The 19,958-nt window shown below is 39.5% G+C and overlaps 1 protein-coding gene across 1 annotated transcript in view; it reads left to right on the top strand.

The window, feature by feature from the left end:
- Positions 1-19,958, top strand: part of PPIL2 (peptidylprolyl isomerase (cyclophilin)-like 2) — a gene marked incomplete at its 5' end in the record, with an annotated part of 41,391 nt that overhangs the window by 10,620 nt on the left and 10,813 nt on the right. The window contains 4 exons of the mRNA XM_010156318.1: positions 4,904-4,993; positions 6,395-6,428; positions 15,025-15,142; positions 17,760-17,816. Of these exons, the coding sequence (XP_010154620.1) occupies positions 4,904-4,993; positions 6,395-6,428; positions 15,025-15,142; positions 17,760-17,816 (299 nt within the window). The remainder of the gene's footprint in view (positions 1-4,903; positions 4,994-6,394; positions 6,429-15,024; positions 15,143-17,759; positions 17,817-19,958) is intronic.

Below are 19,958 nucleotides of genomic sequence, written 5' to 3'. Positions count from 1 at the left end.
CCTGATAGATGGTGATTCCTGAAACTGCTCTGTTAAAGTTGCCTCTGACTAAGCCCTAAATAAAGCCAAGCTTTTGTTAGGGCAAGTTCTTTCCTGTGGGTTGGACAGGCTATGAGGATTGCAGAGTGAAAGGGGTGGGGACAACTGCGTTTAACCTTACCAACCCATCTCTTCATGGGCTCGCACATTAGAGAGTTGCTAGAATGAACAATTACAAGAGGGAAAATGCTCTGTGTAAAGAACAAAAAAAGCGCTAAGTAAATGGACTAAAGCAAAGCAAAATCCACCTTGCATTTTAAAGGAGATTTACGTTAAAAAAATTGCAGGTTTCATTTGAAGCTTTAGAAATTTCCATCACTAGTTCATGCCTCTTAAGAGCGGGATTCTGGCGTTTGTGTGATAAGATGAAGGCTGTAGAATGCGATTTTAATTTGTGAGGAACAAACTTTTCATTATTTCAGATTATTTCTGCTTTGAAACATAGGGTTAATGAGGATATATCAAGGCTCTGTAGTTTAGTGCAACTACTGGAGTTCATCCAATTTAGAGAGACAAAAAGAAATAAAAGGGAAGTGGAATTAGCACAAGGAAATTATACAGATGTGCGAATGACAGCTTCTGAATGCTTAGTGTGAAATTTCTCTTCAAGGTTCATGCAGATCCTCAAGGGATGGAGCATTTTGAAATGATTAGCTCTTCACATAGTAAAGCCTTCTTCCTCGCAGTCATGGCAACGACTCAGAAGCTCCTCTCTTTTCCCATCTCCTGTACCTTGGTAACAGGAGTGCTGCAGGTTTTTAATCTACTCCTGGTTGACTCTTCAGCTGCCCAATACAAATTCTGACTTAAGGTAACTCTTATAAATGTGGTGACCCATTATAACTGATGAGAAAGGAGAGCTGTAGCGGAGTACGTAGATAGTGACCTGGCTTGGTTAGTCTTACCCCTCGGGTCTTGGGATGCAGCAAGAGAGATTGATGTTGCCTGGTTTGGAAACACCCTTGGTGGCAAAAAGGAAACTAAAATTGGCTTGGTTAGTACTTAACAGGGGAAAAAAATACACTCTGCATTTCTTCTAGGACTTTATAGTAAGGACTCGGGGGTTTTTTGTTTGTTTTGCTTTGTTGGTTTTTTTTATTTTATTTTATATCCCTTTCTTTAGTTTTTTCCCAGTATCCATAATTTCACAATCAGTTTCCTGTCATTCTTGTGTTTGCATGGTCATAGTAGCAATCTCTTTTCAATTCTGAAATTTCTGCAGGCCTAGTAACTAGTACAGTGCTGGTGTTTGTATGTAGAACTACCTACTAAGTGTGTTAGCTAAATGGAGACTTAAACATCATTAGAAAACCATAGGGCTGTTTCCCCATTAAATATACATGTCTGTGAGCCAAGCAAAGTACTTGTGTCATCTTCTGGGATAAGTATTCTGGATTCCTTTCTCAAATAGTTTATTAAAATTTTACCACTTGTCTTGGGTGTGAATTTTCAACAGTTGACAGTTCTCTGGCATCTACAAAATAAATGGGGAGCATACTTGGAGCAGGAGACTCATTTTGGTATAAATAAGGTTGGGGTTTTTTTCCTGTTGTTTGTCAATCAGAGAGAGGAGTGTCTTGAAGTTGAAGGACATCTTACAGAGACACAGCATTCACTTGTGTGGTCCCAACTGGACTAAAAAAAAGGATGATTTTTCAGGGCTGTCACACCACTCTCTTTGGAGAAGAAAGCCTTCCACAGTTTTAAATGTGTATGTCCATTTGACTTCTTAGGACTGTCACTGCATCTTTCTCGGAAGATATTGGAGTAGATTTAAAACATAAACTTTTTTTTATGGGTGGCTTTCAGATCAGCAGGTAAACGAGGTGGCGTTTTTCCCTTGACTTTCTTACATATATGTCTAAGTCAAAGTCAGCGGATTAATTTAAATAATTTCCTGCTTAATGTAAAAGGAATAAAGAAGGAAAAGTTAGCTGCTGCTGTTGAGGTCAATTTGAGACTAGAACAGCCAGAAGTACAAAGAGAGAGTGGAGTCCGTTGTCAGTAATGAGGCAACAAGAAACCAGCATTGCCTCCTGCACTTCTGAGTTTCCAGGTGCCTTGACCAATCCCTTCCTCCTTCAGAAATGCTGTGAGGCAAATGGTATGGAGGAAGTTTCTGAAGAATTAGACAGTTTTGCATTCCAAGACTGCCAGTCTGACATCTTCCACAAGATCTTACACTCAAATAACAAAGTCAGGTTTGTTTATATATATATCTCATCAGCCTTTGTAGTTGGAACAAAGACTTCAAAGACTGGCTGTGTTTGTATGGTCAGTGCAGAATGTAACTTCGCTGCTTAGGATCTACACCTTCCCCATAAACCTCAAGCCTTTTTCTCCCGCTTTGGACAGGATGCTGCTTTAAAAAGTCCCTGAAATGTGCTTGGCAGTATGTGATTTGGCAAGATCATTAACTGCTTTGAAGAAATCAGATAATCTGAGCCAGCTATTCTAGATCAACTGCATGACTGAAACTGGGGTTAATTACTGAGTGAATGCAAACCTTTTTATTTGTGTCTACTAAAAAACACCACAAAAGGTAATGGTAATGTTGCTAAGGAACTGTTTACCTGCCAGATGTATCTGTATGATGCATGAGGTGACCATGGGAACCGATGTGGTGGCAATTATTTAAAGAAAGCCTTGCAGTGAAATGATTATTGCATGTATACCAAATATTTCTGCAGTTGCATTTGAAAACCTTGTTTCTGGGAAAAGATGTAATAACTAGAAATCCATTTAGAGAGAAGGGTCAGCACAGGTCCTACATTAAAAATACATAACTAGAGCCAGGTTTTTTTGATGTATATTTTACAAATCATGTTTTGAAAATAAATAGTAAATCTGTTCTGGGTTATCAACATTGTGCAAATTTAAAAGTTTGGTATGTATTCCTAGGGGACTTGGTCTTTTGCTTGATTTCATTTTTCTTAAAAAATTAATTACAGGTTGCTGTATTCCCCCCAGAGAACTTATTAACTACGTCTTTCTCTCCAAAGAGCATTTGGCTCTCATGAGATGAAGTGCTTCAGGCTAAAAGCTGCTAATTCCATTTCTGATTCATGAAGAATTTTTTAAACTTCTTTTTATCCTTACTAACATTTTTCATAAGTGATAACTGATAGCACTGTGTTAGGATCAAGGCTGTTACGATATTGTCTTATAAAGGAAGCATTCACTGCACAAATGATTCTTCAGGGGTTGAATTTTACTTGAAAGGTTGTTTACAAAGATTATTTTCAAGCATGTATGTCCAATTGAAAGAAAAATTTTCAAATTTGCTAATAACATGAAAACTGTAGGAAAACCTCCTATTGCCTGAAACAATTTTTATGGAATATATTTATATATTAGTTGCCCTCAGGATGTTACCAAAACACATGTCCTGGTGGCATTCTACCATAAAACCATTATTGTACCATTACCATTTTAACCCAGTAATGAACTATGTAGGAAGTCTGGAATAGTAGCTGGTGTGAGATTGCATTGGAATTTATTTGTTTTTCTAGGTATGGCTCAGATGACAACTGGCACCTGTATCTGTAATTAAGAAGGAATCATTATAAAGAATTTATAATGGCAGGCAGAGTTTGGATAATTAAGAGACATTTCAGTGTCAATAAAGATGGGTGAGAATGATGGTGTTTCAGATGAGAAAATATAGAAAATTGAAGTTCTGTATGGTTCTGGATAAATACTTGTATGGATCTGCTTTTAAGAGGATAGAGATTATTTCATCCTTAAATGATTGTAATTGGGCTTGCCTGCTTTTTTTGCTTTTAAGTCAGTTCAGGTTGCATGGCTCAGTCTCACTGTGTCTCTCAGCAGCTCTCAGACCAAGAATGATGTCATACCAATGCAAAGTGAATCAGTGTCTTTCAGAAAGAGGCTTCAAGTCTTGTGTGTGTTCATTTACAGACATTGTGACTCATGCTGGGCCTTTACTCGCAAGCAAATACAACAGTGATCTTTTCAAGGCCTGTAACAACTCAGATCAGTTTGGTGTATTCTTTTGTAAAACTGGAATACATTTATGCACATAATCCCCAGTGGGACTGGAAAACTTGTGCAGGTGTAGAAAACAGGCTGTTTCTGTACTTGTATTTGTACATGTGAAAGTATTTTAGTATTGCAGAGAGGAGAACCTGTACAATTGCAGTGAAAGTGTAGTTAGGTAGACAGTAAAGTTTTTCAGAAGGAACTGTTTGAATCCTATGGCTCATAAATTCAAATAAATAGCTGTTACTTACACTGTACAAGCAAATGTCGTGTCTTGGGTTTTTGGTTTGGGTGGTTTATTGTTTGTTTGTTTGCTTGTTTTTTAAACAAGTGATCTTTATTTTTCCTATTGTCCAGTGACTTGTGGGGTCAGTCCCATTTTTAGTTCCAAGTGGTGAGGAGGACCAAATGCTTCTCTCCCAGCTAACTTCAATGTGCTCACTTTGAAGTCAGGTTCTTACTTACTCTGGGACATTAACTTTTCTCAGTGCTAGAAGTCCCCCTTGGGAACAGGATTATGATACGCTGCTAGAACTAAGTTACTTGAAAGTCTCTGAGTTTACCTGTTTTCACCATCATTATGTCTACTGGGAGCTCACGTTATCTGAGCTAGTGTTCAACGCTTCTTTGTGCTAGCTGGAAGATCTGGGTTTAATTTATTTAACACAATGCATATCTCCAGTATACTTTAAAATAGTATGTATTTTTTTTTTCCTCTAGATAGAGACTCATTCCTCTTCAAGAGTCCTGCATGATTGTTTCTTTGCAAGGCACAAATGAAAAGCGATTCATGTAAACAGTGTAGTGGCCAGTGTGATTGTCTAAAGGTGTCGCTTAATTAAAACTTCTGTTTGTCTTTCAGACACCCCGAACGTGTGAAAACTTTATCAAATTGTGCAAGAAGAACTACTATGATGGAACAATTTTTCACAGATCAATTCGTAATTTTGTGGTGAGTATTGAACAAATCCTGTGTAATGCACAATATATGATGTCCTCAAAATATTTGTTTAGCTTAATTCAGTTTTAGTTTCTTCTGCACCTGGCAACTTGCAATAGATGTATATTAAATATACCATCAGAACTAGGATTTTCCTAATTTACTAAATTTGTACATACTAGTCTTGCTAACAACTCTGTCTGACTAATGTCATCTCTTGGAGCATCACTGAATTTAGTGGTTCTTTTGCTGGTGTTCCAGACAAAGTCTTTGAGAGTCCTTGCCTTGGCAAGGCTGTTCTTATCTTCCCTAAGCTGTGGGTGGGTGGTTAATGAACAGAAGGGGAGTGAGAGAAGGAAATGCTAATTTGGATAAGTAATACTGTGGCCTGCTGAAATCCCATTCAGATGAAACTTTAGAAAGCAGCTGAATTTCTGTTTCAGTCTGTGGTACTTGGATACTGCCAGAACATCCTTTTCTGAGTGTGCTCCAGGACTAGGTGCCCTGGCTTTCTCTGTGAAGGAGTTAGAGAGCACCCAGTGAAGCAGAAAGTGGACTTTGGTAGTCAAAGATCTTTGTTTACATAGACACAGTCCAGGCAGCTTAGGATCTTGTAGCTGTCCTCTAACTGATCCTGAAGACAGTGCACCTCTTTCAGGGCACATCACTGAATGTTACGTTCCATCCTGCATCCGTTCTTTTGACAGCACTGTGTGTCTCAGTTCATAGTTAAACTCACAATTAAAATTGTGCTTGTGTGCTGTTACTGTGAAACTAGTCATGGCACGCTCCCTCTGCCGGCATTCGAATAGAGAATATTATTTCTGTACATCCTGCATATATATACATTGATTAATTATTTCGAATAGAGAATATTATTTCTGTAGATCCTGCATATATATACGATTAATTACGTTGCTGAAAGGCTGTTTTCACATGGGGATTTCCTGCTGCAGGTAGTGTGTGGGATACTGGGAAATACAGATTCAGATACAGAAAATATTCCATGTTCCCTCATTTTTTGCCTCGCTGTTATGTGGAAGATTGGTGGCCAAATGTAAAGCCTTTTCATTTCCAAAAGCAATGCATCATCAGTTAAAAAGCAGGTTATGACCCAGCACATAATAGGAAGGATGATCTGGTTAACCCATTTGAGACTGTTTATTTTCTCTTTTTACCCACAAGAGACCTATTATTTTTATAAAACTGTTGTACTGCTCTCAGATAAGTAATGTAGATGACAGCCAGCTGATAAAAGAAGCTCCAAATAAGCAATAATGGTTTCCTTGTTGCTAACTTGTCAACATGACACAATATAGAAGAAAATTCAGCAGAACTGGCTTTTATGGCACGTGTTTAATGTCTTTCACACACATATGTATGTAACCTATTGATTTTATTTAAATTCTGCAGATCCAGGGAGGTGATCCAACGGGAACAGGAACAGGTAAGGTTGAGTTTGAATCAAGTAAACTGTTCTAATGCTCATTGTTGTGACATTTATTTCCACACACCTTGTAGATTAAAGTTCTACAAATAATGGTATGTGATACATTATGAGTATTTCTACTTAGAAGCAATAGTTTTATCACTATATTTTTATGACCATTTTAACTATATTCAAAATTTCATCTGATACGTCCTCAATCCAAAACTTGGGCACTCTTCCACGTAGAACTGGCTCTTTGCTTCCTTTTTCATCCAAAAAATAAATAACTAAAAGCTATCATGATTTTACAGCTGGCCTTCCTGGGGAAAGAACAAAGGAAGAAACACATTCATGCAAAGGTGTTTTCGAATTCAGCATTAATGAAATATTTGAGACATGCCTCGGAATTGGTGAATGGCCAGATACCATCTGTTCTCCCAACTATTTGTCTTGCAAAGCCCAAGCTGCTCTTTTCCTAACTTTAAGGATCACTGTTACTAAATTCTCCTGCCTCTTCTTTCTCCCTTACTTGGAGATCTGCATAACAGTCACATCAGGATTGGTCAGGAGACATAGCAGCTGAAGGGTCCTCAGAGCATTTCTCGCCACAGTAGATATGTCATGTAATATATCTAGCTGCTGCTGTAAATTTTCTGATTTTCCACTTGCACCTTTTAGCTACCCACTTGTAGATGTCACCAGCCTCCACAGCTCTTCCACACCTGGTCCTGCAGGGTTCTGTGCATTTTTATTGTAGTTTGCACGTGTTACTTGTGTATGCCAGCACTGTGTTTTTCTCTGTGTGCTCACAGGTCATCCAAAAAAGATGTCTTCATATTTGCTGAATACTTCAGCTCTATTTACTTTGTCAATAATGCTAGTGTGAGTTGTCCAACAGCTTTTCTTCTACTGCATGCGATAATCAACAGTTGCATACTGTAAGATTTGAGACTAAAGGCTCTGCGTTTTGATGGCAAAAGCCCATTAACTTTGATTTAACGTTTGTTATCATATGTGCTTGGGCTGTCAAAAGAAATGTGATTTGATTTTGTTATAAGGAAAGTTTCGGTTGAAATCCCAAAAAGATGTAATTAGGAACATCTTTTAAAATGAGAAATTAAAGAGGTGTCAGGAGACAGGAGAAATTTAATGGGTTGACTCAGACACCTTTCACCCGTGTAGGGTGGAGTTCAAATGTTGCTGTGGAATGAAAATGAACTTGCTGGTGTCATTCTTGTCTCTATTTGTGCAAATGGTGGAAGTATTGTAAGACAGCACAATTAGCAGTTGGCAGACGACTGGCAGTGCAGCTGCATCAAAGGTCAAGACTCAGCTCTACTGGCAAAGCAAGTAGGAAGTAAAATATGTAAATAAGCCCATAGGAGGAATAAACTATGTATATTCTTTTCTTTAAAAAAGGAGTCTAATGACCTCTAGTCTTTTCCATCTTGTTTTCCTCCTTGTCGTTCTTAATTAAGTGATAGGCAAGATGTGCTGCAAACATCTGTCAAGGCTATTAAAGTTCTAATAAAATGGACAGTGTACACTTAAATAAATATGAACATTGCCGATTTTTAGAGACTGTTATTGTAGAGTCCAAATGATGCAACTATCTTCTTTGCAAGTGAGTGCTTTTTACTTTCTGAAGACAGCTGGATTTTTTATATCCTTACTTATCACATATTGTATATGATAGACAGTTCACAGAGTGCAAGTAGTCTGTCAGGATTTGTTCCTGATTGCCCAATAGATCCTGGGCACATGAATGTGAAGCAGAAATTCCACTTGCGTATCTCAAGCCACATGCTGTAAGAAGGTGGCCAGACCTAATGTGCCTGTCTGGCTTTACATTCGCTACGCAGCAGCATGGCTGGAGGAAGGTACAGCTCAGCAGCAGTCCAAGAACAGTGCAAACATAGTGATACTTTCCCTGACACCATGGTGTAAAAATTTTGATCCATTGGTTTGCACGTTATTAGTGTGATCACAAGCATTCACATTAGGAAAGCTTTGGAATAAAACAGTGAGATTCAATAATTTGTACCTTTTTTACCTGGGTCTTGTATGTTATTTGCAGTATAAATTCTCTTTTTTTATTTCTTCTGGCAGCTGGAAGGATTTTCATTATTTCTTTGACTCACTGCTTCTTAGCAAAAAAAAAAAAAAAAAAAGGATAAAAAAGGATACATCTTTGAAAGCTAAAAAGTCCATAGGATGTAATGGTCTTTAGAGGATTACTCGGGGAGTAAATAACTTGAATTCTGTGGTATCAGAGAAGCATATGAGACTAAAGCAGGGCTTTCTTCCCAGATACTTCAGCTGGCAATAGAGAGGACTATCTGGAGTTTACCTTTTAAACGTCAATATTTTAAACTGCCAGAACTGTTTCTGTGAGAGCCTTTTGTAGGAAGACTTCAGAAAAAAAGAACATCCTTTGTTTCGTCTTTCACATAGCACCTTCTGCTTTAACTGAAATTTTTTGACTAAGAGGTTTGGGATGGTTTTTTGTTTGTTTGTTTAAAAAAACCTATTTTAAACCTTTTCCAAACAGGCATGTAGTAGGTGCATTAAGCTTGTATTTTTGTTTTGTTATGTTTACTTAATTATTCCTGTTCATCAGCTCAGGAACTAGAACAGACTTGTTCAAAAATCTTCCCACCATTTGGTTTCTGTCATCTGACATTCATCCCATGTTCAGCAACAGGTGTCAGGTTTATGGTTGCAACACCCAAATGCTTAGATGATCACCCCCTCCATTGCTCACTAAGCCCAGGACTGTTCAGCTTCTGGGTGGATTTGGGCACATTCAGTACAACGTGATGTAAGGTTACATGTCATACCTAGACTGCAACTGTGCTCTCGGCTCACCTAGATAAGTGCACGTGTGTTTTGGGAACATTTCACAAAATGCCGAGCTGGTTGTCACTGACTGTCTACTTCCACGGCTACTCCGGCTGAACAGCCTTATCTGTAAGCAGCACTGATCCTTATTTCTTTGTTACTTGTTATTCAGCACCCCAATGTGTCCTTTCTGAGTCTCGTTAGGCTGCCATAAAAGTCACTGTGACCCAGCAGACATCTGAAGGACAACAGATTCCTGGTACTCGGTAGTTAACCTTGGGATGCAGGAGGGTGGGAATTAGCAGTATGGCAGTTAGAAGCTGAGATACCCCACTGGGAAAAGAGTGAGGAATAGAGTTTTTCCTTAGCCTAGCTGGCAGACCTGCATTGCCAATGCAGTTAGATACCCAGTCCTGTAAAGCTGACACTGATTGAGAGGACCAAACTAATTTTCTACAACCTTCAACTTAATGTTTTGTGAGACTACTGGGAGAAATGTTATTGTGCTGCAGCAGCTTATTTCTTTTCTAACAAAATAACCACCCATAGAGGCAGTATTCAGAGCAATAAGCTGAGTCATGGTCATTCTTTGTAATGATTAATTATTTGAAAATGAATTTTATATTTGTGCTGTATCTCTTTTCCTGCTGTTCATAACAACTAAGTGGTTGAACATTGTGAGTAATTCTAACTCATGCTAGTGCAAGTGGAGCAGCTGCTCTGTATTTTCAATGTTCCAAATAACAGAGGAAAATTTGCATGTAGGAAAAATAGTTTTAATATCCTAAACCCTTTGTATGAAAAAGGGAAAACTGTACACAAAGCATTACATTTTCAATGCAGCACAGGCATTTTTCAGCTACTCTTACTACAACCTGTTGGAAGGTCTCATGAATCGGCTTGTTTGTGCCTCCTCTGTCTATTTATGAATCCAGGAAGACACAAAGAAGGCATATAATAGCTGTAGAAGTCCAAGATAAAATACCACCGATAGATGGGAATTGCATTTTGGTTGGCAACAAGCAGAGCAAAGGACATTTTTTTTCTTTCCCTCCTCTGAACTGTCAATAGCAAAGGGCCTGTGAACAAACTTGGTCAGTTCTGCAGTGTGATTTCCTAAGAAGGCAAGTTCCTAAAGTGTAACTGGTTTTAGAGCCACTTCCCTGGCATGATTGAAGCTCAGCAAAAGGACAAGAGCAAGACCTTTTTATCTAGCAGTATACTCCTTTTAGATTGCAGCCCCTCTGAAAATCCAGCCTCTGGCATGTGGGGTTAGAAGTACTGTGTCCTCTTATCTGAAGGGAGAGAAGCACTTACTGGTTGAGCTAAGGCTTTCATATTTGCAAAATGATTCAGGAATCTCACTTGGAAAGCTCTATAGAAGTGTCAGATGTTATTAAGTACCTCGTTGTTCCAAATGACAAGAAGAAAATTACAGAAAGTAAGCCATCATTTTTGTGAATCAGAGCCCTCCCACTTCCTTACCACTGCTTAGCAATTTTTATGCCAGAAAAAGGAAGGATTTATTTAAAACCGCAACTGTCATGAATGATGATTCCCAGCCCACACCTGGCTTTTGGAATGCTACATCGCTGAAGCTTAAGGTGCATCTCTCAGCTCTTTGCAGGAAAGTTGTACAACTTTGCCAATTTTACCCCAAAAAATTACTTTCTGGAAAAAATGCCTTGAGAAGGAAGAAGGACTACCAAAGATTAAGCTGGGTTAGTTCAAAAGGCAATCTGAAATGTTGGCACTTCTCTGTAGAGTTGCTAATGTGTGATTGCTTCAGATGTCAGTTTACATCTATTCACCTTTCACTACCAGCACAAGAGGCAGATACTGAATAACTAAGCATGCTTCAGTTACGATCTGTATCTATCTTGCCACTCTGGATAGCTGTGGAAATGATGAATACAGTCTCATGTTTTTATGAGCTGTGTGGTCTGTTTGGTTTCATCTCTGTGTGAGAATTTGGTGAACTCCTCTTTAATTTAAGAGAATTTTTTTTATTAACAATGCAGGGAAGTAGGTCCCAGCTGCCTTCTGCTTTGAACCTTGGGTATCTGGGTAGGCAGAGGTTTTTATTTTACAGAATTGTGCAAAAAGTCTTTCTGGCTCCGGAAGGCTTTGACATTACTCAGGTTAAATGCTGTTAGAAGGTCCAGGTATTTCCATGGCCAATCCCAAGTTTAAATCCAGCTTTGTGCAAACAGGAGACCCCCATGAGTAGGGTTGTAAGCACTGCTGCAGTTCACTCTCCCAGCATCAATCCAGCCAGTAGCAGTACCTGGGCCGTGCCTGCTGCCATGTGAACCCCTCTGATTTTTAGCACAGAAGCCCCCAGAATTTTTTTCCAGCACTTTTTGTAATAGGATCTCTGAAGCATTTGCAAGTCCAGTAGGCACACAGCTCCGCTTTGACAGCAGATAATCTTATCGGGGAGGAAGCGGAGAGGAAGGTGAAGTGACAGGCTGTGAATCTAACACCCAGAGTCAATTTTTGTTTCCCGTGGGCTTTGCTTGTAGGCTAGTACGTCCGTGCTGGGGTGAGGGATTTGCATCATCGTGACTCCATATATAGTCAGCAGCGATCTGTGTACTCAGGGGACGATGTGGGGAATATGAGGAGGAGCCTCCTCTCTTTATGGCATGTAGCAGGAGTGTACATGAGAGGGCTAGAGCTTGACAGTCCCTCCTCCTCTGCTTGTATCCATTCTGCTTTCAAAAAATGAGGAAGATGGCACAGCCACACGTTCCAACCCTGTCAAGAATAAACACAGTAAAATCTGCTTTACTTAATTATTAGTAATGGGTTTGGAGCCTGTGACTTACTTTCCCAAGTTTACATTCAGCCCTACAGTGGAGAGTAAAATGTAAGGATCTAAAATCCCTGTTGGGAGTCCCCCCTGGCTGAGCATTAAGCACTGTGCTGCCATGGCAGTATTCTAACAAGGGATCTGTACTTAATCTTCAGAGATAAAGTGATTCTGGGTTTCAGTAATTAAAAAAGTTATATACATTTAACTCACCATCTTCTGGCTTGCTCTGTCTGGTCCTGCTTCAAGCAGGTACTTAAAGCCTGGAATGATTCCAGAGGTTAGCAGGAATTTGACAAGCAGCACATTCAGGCTATTTTTAATTTGAAGAGAATATATTTGGTTGTTGGGGTTTTTTTAAGTATTCTTAATTTTTTTTCTTAAAAAAAAACTACCAAAAAAACCCCCAAACTGTCCCTGCACTGCTGTCTCGCTGCCTTTGCAGCGTCTCTACCACCTCTTGCCAGCCCGTGCTGCCAGGCCTCTGCAGACACTTCAGCTATGTCCTTTATAGGATGTCTGGCCTTTCAGGCGAATGCTGCACAGGCCATTCTCTGTTCTTGCCTGCAGCTCCCAGGCAGCCAGAATTAGCCTTGGAAACAGCTGTATAGCAGACAGAGGGGGAGGCAGGGACTCGATCTCATGCTGTAACTATCTACTAAAATATTAGTACTTATTTCCAGAGAACTGGAATGAACCAAAGTTAGCCTTCGTACATCTGAGGTTAATTCTGACCTTCAGCATATGATCTGAAATTAAATCATACAAAAATAAATACTCCAGAACCTAAAGATTATGGCTCATTGCTCCTGTCTGCAAGCTCTTGGCTCTGGTTGCTTGTTGTGCCAGAAGGAGAGCGTCTCTCTGTCATTCACAATTTTTCTCTTTTCCTTTTCAATTATTTTTCTGACCAGCGAAGGCTTCAGGGTTAATTCCACCCTCTTTCAGCAGCTTGACAACGCAGTAGTTCCAGCGTCAGCTGAAAGCATATGAAGGGTGTAACGGACTCAAGGGTTTGGCCACTTGCTGCTACGTACCAGCTCAATGGGAAGTGTTCATGTTTGCGTATTACCTGAAAATTTCTAGGTGACAAACACTCCTCTAGGTTAGGACTCGTAGCAAGTGCACCTGCTTTACAAATAGTTAGGAGAACTGTAAAGAAGTCCTTTGAAGCAGAATGACGTGCGTGGAGCTGATGGGCAGTGGGTCTGCAGGCTCTGTGCATGTGTTTTGGGCAGGGCCTGTTGGCATGGAGCCTCGCTGTCTTCTGAGCTTAACTTGTTTATTTACTAACCTACCAGTACTTTGTCCTTCTGAGCAAGGTAGGTAGCAGGCATTGCACCAGTAACCTCTCTTAGCAAATAGGAACACACAAGGAGATTCATTAACAAGGAAAATTACTGGCTTCTGGTAAGACGTTTTCTAATAGGGTAAACACTTTGCATTTGGCTAAAATACCTGTGTCTTGGATTCATCTTCAAGACAGTAGAGCTGGCTGCAGCTGTATCATATCCCTTTCACCCAGTACTGGAAGATTGGCATATGGGATCAAGCTGATGTAATTTGGCTGATGTCAAAATATTCAATAGCCAAAGATTGCTGAGGTAATCACTCCTCCCAATTACAGAAAATCCCTGCAGGGTTTGTCCCCTTTTGCTGCCTCTTGTCAAATTGCAGAGCAGGCAACACTCAACTCTATTAATAGGTCTTTTGAACATGATTAATTGGGTTTTTAAGTGGGGCAGTTTCTTCCAAAATTTCTTGCTTGCTTAGTTCCACGTGCACTTGCAGCCGTCTGGGTGCGATGCTTTGTTTTCATGGCACCACCTGAAACTCTTCTTCATTTGATGCACTCTTGTTCAGCAGGAGCCTGGTTTATTCCTCAGTTTTATTTGCTGCTTTCCTGTGCAGTCATATCATCAAATTGCTTTTCTGTATTACATGTGCAAATAGCCATTGAGCACTGCAGATCCTTCGCTGGCCTCCTGCTTCGCAAGCGATACAGTTACTCTAGAGGATGCTTGAGCCAGTTCTGCAGATGGACCAGCCCTGCTGCCTGTTTGGATGGTTTTGTTTGGTTTATTTTTAATACTACCCTAAGGTGAAATATTTTTTCATGGTTTGTCAAACAAGATTATGGATTTGCCTGTAAAACTATGACTCATCTCAGCCTTCGTTTTTCTTATTAAGAATGATCCTGGAGGAAAGTGCAAATGAAAATGTCAGATCTGTCATAAATAATGTAAAAATGACAGCTAGGAGGAGAGGTCTTCCAGACCCTCTTTCTATCCAAAGACACAGAAAGGAAATCAGTTTTGGAGGGCTGGGTCTGTGGCTTGTGCCACGTTTTATAATCCTTTTGACTTCATCGCATTTAAGTGGTTACATCATCCAGGTATCTAGTCCCAATATCTATTTTTTGCCTTTTATTTTGGAGGAATATATATCATCATTCTTAATTGTTTAGCCAGTAATTAAGCATTTGAGCTTATAGCTCCTAGTATTAGTTGACTCTGTGAACATATTTCATCTCCCTGATATTTTATTTCCAGAAGCAATGCTGTATCCAGAGTGCAATTAAACTAATAATTCTGTGCTCTGTGTTTTGTCAGGTAGCCACATTTAAAGATTTAATGTCTCAAAAAAGAAAAATTATGGTGGACCAACAGTAAGAAAATTAAATCCTTGACAGTTTTCCAGCACACAATATATAATACTGTTGATAAACAGTGTGGTCTGTTGCAGTTGATAGTGCAGAGGCACAGAATTGTGTTGCCAGTTACAAACATCTGATTTCAAGGGTGTGCTCAAATAGTGATAGGGATGAGGTAAGAATATATTATACACGTAGTGATCAGAAGTGCCAGAAACCTTGAATTTAATGTCAGTGCCTATTATAAAATGTAGTGGGAAACCAATGAAAACAAACATTTCTTCTGTCACCTTTTCTCTTTTAAGGAGGAGAATCTTACTGGGGAAAACCTTTCAAAGATGAATTCAAGCCCAATTTGTCCCACACAGGACGTGGTGTTCTTAGTATGGCCAATTCAGGACCCAACACAAACAAATCGCAGTTGTAAGTAGCCACGTGCTTTTTGTGTTTTATTCTTTCCCTCTAGACATTGTGTCTTAGTCTGTTAAGAAAACAAATGACATCTTACAAGCTATTCGTTAAAGCTGTCAAGTGAAATATTCTGTTGAGTGCTGCATATTGAAATCAGGATTGCTACAGCTGCTGTTACCCAATCCAAGAGCAAAGTGAAGTACAGCAAGAAGACCTGTAGGTTTATTATATTATCATTAATTTGTCTTTTCTGGTTTTATGATTTGAAGTTTTTGTTAATTTTTGTCAGTGTCCCCCCAGTGTTATCCCTGTAAGATCAGTACACCTCTCCAGTCTGTTTAAATAGCCTGAGCTTTCTGAAAGGGCTTAATGAAATGAAACATATACTCTATGGGAATGTTCCTTCTTTTTACTCCCCTGATTTTAAATAAATGCGAACACTTCTGCACAGTTGAAATGTAGAACCCAGACGTGCCAGAGTGCAGGGTCTGGGATTGAGAATGACTTGCTTTTCAGTGTACAAAAGCAGAATGAGGACTAAAATGAGAAAAAAATTAATGAAGAAGTAGGAAGAACAACAAATGAAATATGAAGATATTGAAGTTGTAATAACCTTCTTTATGTGTAACAATAATGTGTTTGCCTGCAGTCTTTTGGAAATGGTCTGTGTCACTTTGAGCCAACTATTAGTTGCTCTCTAAGTACTGCAGTAGAAAAAAGTTGTACTTTTATTGGGAGCCCCAGGAAAGAGAGAGTGTGTGTGTGTACACGGTAGGTACTGTGTGTTGGGACTGGGGAGAGGGTCGGTTCTTGGGGTCGGTCCTTATGCTGCTCAGTATTATTATGGCTTGTAAACCACCAGTAGTGTGGTTAGCTTTAATTAAACACAAGTGCTTGTCTCAGGGCCTTTAATAGGCTTACTCAAGTACTTAAGGCTAAGAACACGTTGGGCAGTTCACAGGATCGAGTTGCTGTAGAGCTTATTTTGGATTTGAATGTTATTGCCAGCACTCAGGTGCTAAATTAGGGGAGAGTAGAGGCTTTTTGTTGGTTGGTTGGTTGGGTTTTTCTTAAAGGGTATTCCAGAAACAGAAGTTAGAGATAGTTCATTAGTGATATGCCATATTGAGTCACATCATCTGCTGCTGTAAATGTGATCGTATGTTTCCCTAATGTTTACAAATGAAATATGAAATTCCTTTGTATGTGAAGTCCTTGAGAGACTCCAGCTGCCCATATTTATAAGGCCTCCTAGGCAGTGTTTAGACATTTCTGGCAACTGTTGTGGCCTTAGGAACTGGGTGAATACCTCTTCTCATAGGTGACAGACACTGCAGTGCAGAGTGAGCTGGGTCACCTGTACAAGATGGTGCTTGAATAATGCTCAGGACTTCTCCTCTGGGATTGTACTGAGTTATGTTAATTCCATTATCCTTAATTTTATTTTGACTGTGGTGATGGATGAGAAGCTTTCTCTGTATATTTGCTACTGCTCAGATTTTTTTTTTATTACAATGCTACTGAACTGACCATTTGATAATCTTAAATATTGCATATGTGGGAATAAACTGGTCCAAAGAACCCATGCACAAGGCTCAGTCGTAATGTTTGCCCTGTGCAGGAGTTTGCATTCTGCACAGCATCTCAAAGTTTTCCTAGGGCAAGCTACGTCTTAATAGATTGTCTGGCAGATTGCAGCCCCTCCTATTCGCAATCGTATAACTTCCTGAGGCAGTTGCTTATATGGAAAAGTGCTTTTGGAATGCTTATATATTTTTAGCTGTCTCTAATGTAGTGTAACAGATGGAGACAGGGAGGAGAGCCAGCACTGCATGTCCAGCCAAGATGGGCCATCGTGGTCTGCAGACCACAGTGTGGAAACCTCTGTCTCATGCTTGTAGTCCAAGTCTTCCAAAGAAGCATTAATCTTTAGAGAAAAGTTTTAGTACTAAAGGTTGCTTTGGATTTGGTATTTTAGTTCCCATGTTTAAAATTACAACCTTGAAAATTAAAAGTCCAATTAGTTAAAAATAAAGAATTCAAGTTTCACAGGTTTTCATTACTTTTGACACTTCCAAGTATTCTTCTGCCATGTTTGTATCCAAAGCACAAATTTGCTCTGTCCAGAGGAGAAATGGATCACTGACAGGCCAATTTAATGGAAGAGAAATGCAGAAAGTGAATATCCTAGAAGATAGATGTTTACACTGGCAGAGGGCTGTTGCGTTACAAAACTGTATTTGCAGGATGCCAGCTCCCAGTCGTGCACAAGAGATGTACTTCTCGAGCAGGATGCACGTCTCCCTGTCCTGCGTGAGCTTCCCAGGGCCTGCCTGGCCAAGGAGGTGGATGCTCACATTGATTTTTGACTTTGTGCAAGTCACCATGCTTACAGTACTGTTTAGGGATGTTGGTAAGGTGTAAAAACGAGAAGTCAAAACTCCAGCAATCCAAGATGAAACCCACAAAATGTAGTGTTTGGCCAGCGGGCCTCCCAGAGAAGAGCCAGAGAGAGAGAGGGATTTGTCTCCTCTCAGAAAGCTGTTGCATACACTGTTTTTAAGCATTACTGGCTGTGTTGAGTGTCAGTGAGATAATATGCTGACTGTTATGTCTTTATTCCTTCCAGCTTCATCACATTCCGCTCTTGTGCATATCTGGACAAGAAGCATACAGTTTTCGGAAGGTAAGTGAAGGATATTATGAACAGCAGTATAACAGACATGCTCTCCTGTGTGTCTGAAGCCTGAAGAGAAGAATCTAGTGACTCTTGCAATTGAACTGGAGCAAAATTCTAGCTCACGATGCAGTTCTCCTAGTCATGAGTAGGTGACCAACATTGCAGGGCCAGTCATCACACTGCCTTTTTCTCTCCTTCCGTCACCGTAAGTTGCCTTACTTCCCTGCTGTGGGTGGCCCTCCAGGGAGTCATGAACAAAGTAATCATCATCCTGTAACTGACCATGTTAATATTTTGGCATGCTAATTGCTGGGACACAAGAGATTACCCCTTCAACACTGCTTTCATCCTCTTATGGGCTGTTAACTGGAAAATTAGTCATGACAGGACAGCTCTTCATCATGGTATAGAACACAGAGCTTCTGCATGGGTTAGGTCTTTTGGACCCTCTTATCCTTTTTTATTCTCTTCTTTTATTCCTGGCAGTAATCACTGGTATAAAATCTGTATGTTTGTGTGCCTATGTGTGTACATACATACATGTTTATGTGTGTATATATATATATATAAAGGTATTACCACTGCCAAGACAGCAAGGGAACTTGATTCTTTATCAAGAAGTCTCTTTCAAAAGTCTTTTCCAGTCAAGTCCTCACATGATAAAGATCAGCACATTTATTACAGAAGATACTACAAAATCTTTACATTACAGTTTGTTCTTTGATTCTTCTCTTGCAGCTACATGCTGTTTACCAAGTCATGCATAGCTGTTCTGACAAATACCTCAGTGCAAACAGCAGGAAGGGGAATTGTACTAGCCTGCTTCATTGGTAGTTCCCAAGGATTTTACAGTCTTTTTTAAAATTATTTTTTATTCTTCTCATAGTTTTATCCATTTGAAAGGCAGCAGTTGAAAATAAATGCATGTGCTGTTTACTCTCATTGGATGTCATATAATTGTGCTATACAATGAAAGTGATATGTTTAATCTGTCTTTTCTGCCTGTGAGTTCTTGAGGCAGAAACTGGCTTCATTCTAAACAATTATTTTGGTGCTGTTAGGTCCGATACTGATGCTGCAGTAATTTCACCCTTTGAAATATATTTCTTTTTCCTTTCTCAGGTCTGTCCTAGAAAAACTTAAAGTTCCCTTATCATTTGGTAAAAGCAGATAAATAAAGCAAATTCTAATACTGAAAGCCGAGAGCAAGTATATTCTTGGAGGAGTTACATTAACCATATCTTAAGACTATTTCACTTAAGCTACAGCTTGAGTTCTCCTTGCAGAAATCCCATTAAATCCCATACGGTAATGCTGTTAACCTGAGCTTGCCACCTCATCAAACAGTATTTGGGTTAGGGACAGCTCAGCTGAAAATGTGACTGTTCTTCAGTTCTGGATGCAACCTGGCTTCAGTGAGCACCCTGTATAGTCCTCCAGTGTCTTTGCTGTGTTTCCCCAGTGTGCTCCAGTTTTACCGTAATTCACCAGGAAAGAATTTAGAGAGTAGCTGAGCTTAGTGGGATGCAGGGAGTGTGGTCCCAAAAGCCTTCGCACCATGTGTAACATCTCGAGTACCTTATGAGCAAAATAGCTCAGTTGTGCTTCACACTGAATGTTGCCCTTTAGAGAGGAATTACTTTGGTCCAAGTAAATCTGGTTAAGTGTATACAGCAGAGATTTATGCAGTTTTAGCAAAGACTGTCTTAGTTTTTGAATTGTCCTTGCTACTGCAAAATTCTGAACTTGGTTGCCCCAGTAAAGAAGTGGTGCTGCTTTCTGAGCACTGCAAATACTCTTAGGTGAAATACAGAAGAACAGCCTTATTAGAAATGTTGGTTTAGAATTGTGTTTGGCTCCCTGCATGAACACTGAGTGACACTGTCGTCTGAGCACAGAGCAAGTGAATTTTACTGTGGACTTCCTTGGATGTAAATGAAGATTAAAATTTTAAAAATTAAGATGGTGGAATAGATGAATTCTAGTCACTCTGTGTTTTAATCTACAAATCAAATACTTGAATAAATGAGTTAGTTTACTTAGAAATTTAATATAAAAGGCTGATGTGTGCAACTCTTAAGATCTGTATTCTGTTAGCAAAATAGTTCAGTTGCTTTTACCTGCATTTGTTTTTAAAAGCTAAAAGAT

This window comes from Eurypyga helias, unplaced genomic scaffold, assembly GCF_000690775.1.
Source record: "Eurypyga helias isolate BGI_N326 unplaced genomic scaffold, ASM69077v1 scaffold32277, whole genome shotgun sequence".
NCBI classification, from domain to species: Eukaryota; Metazoa; Chordata; class Aves; order Eurypygiformes; family Eurypygidae; genus Eurypyga; species Eurypyga helias.
This window is presented reverse-complemented; position numbering and strand designations above follow the sequence as displayed.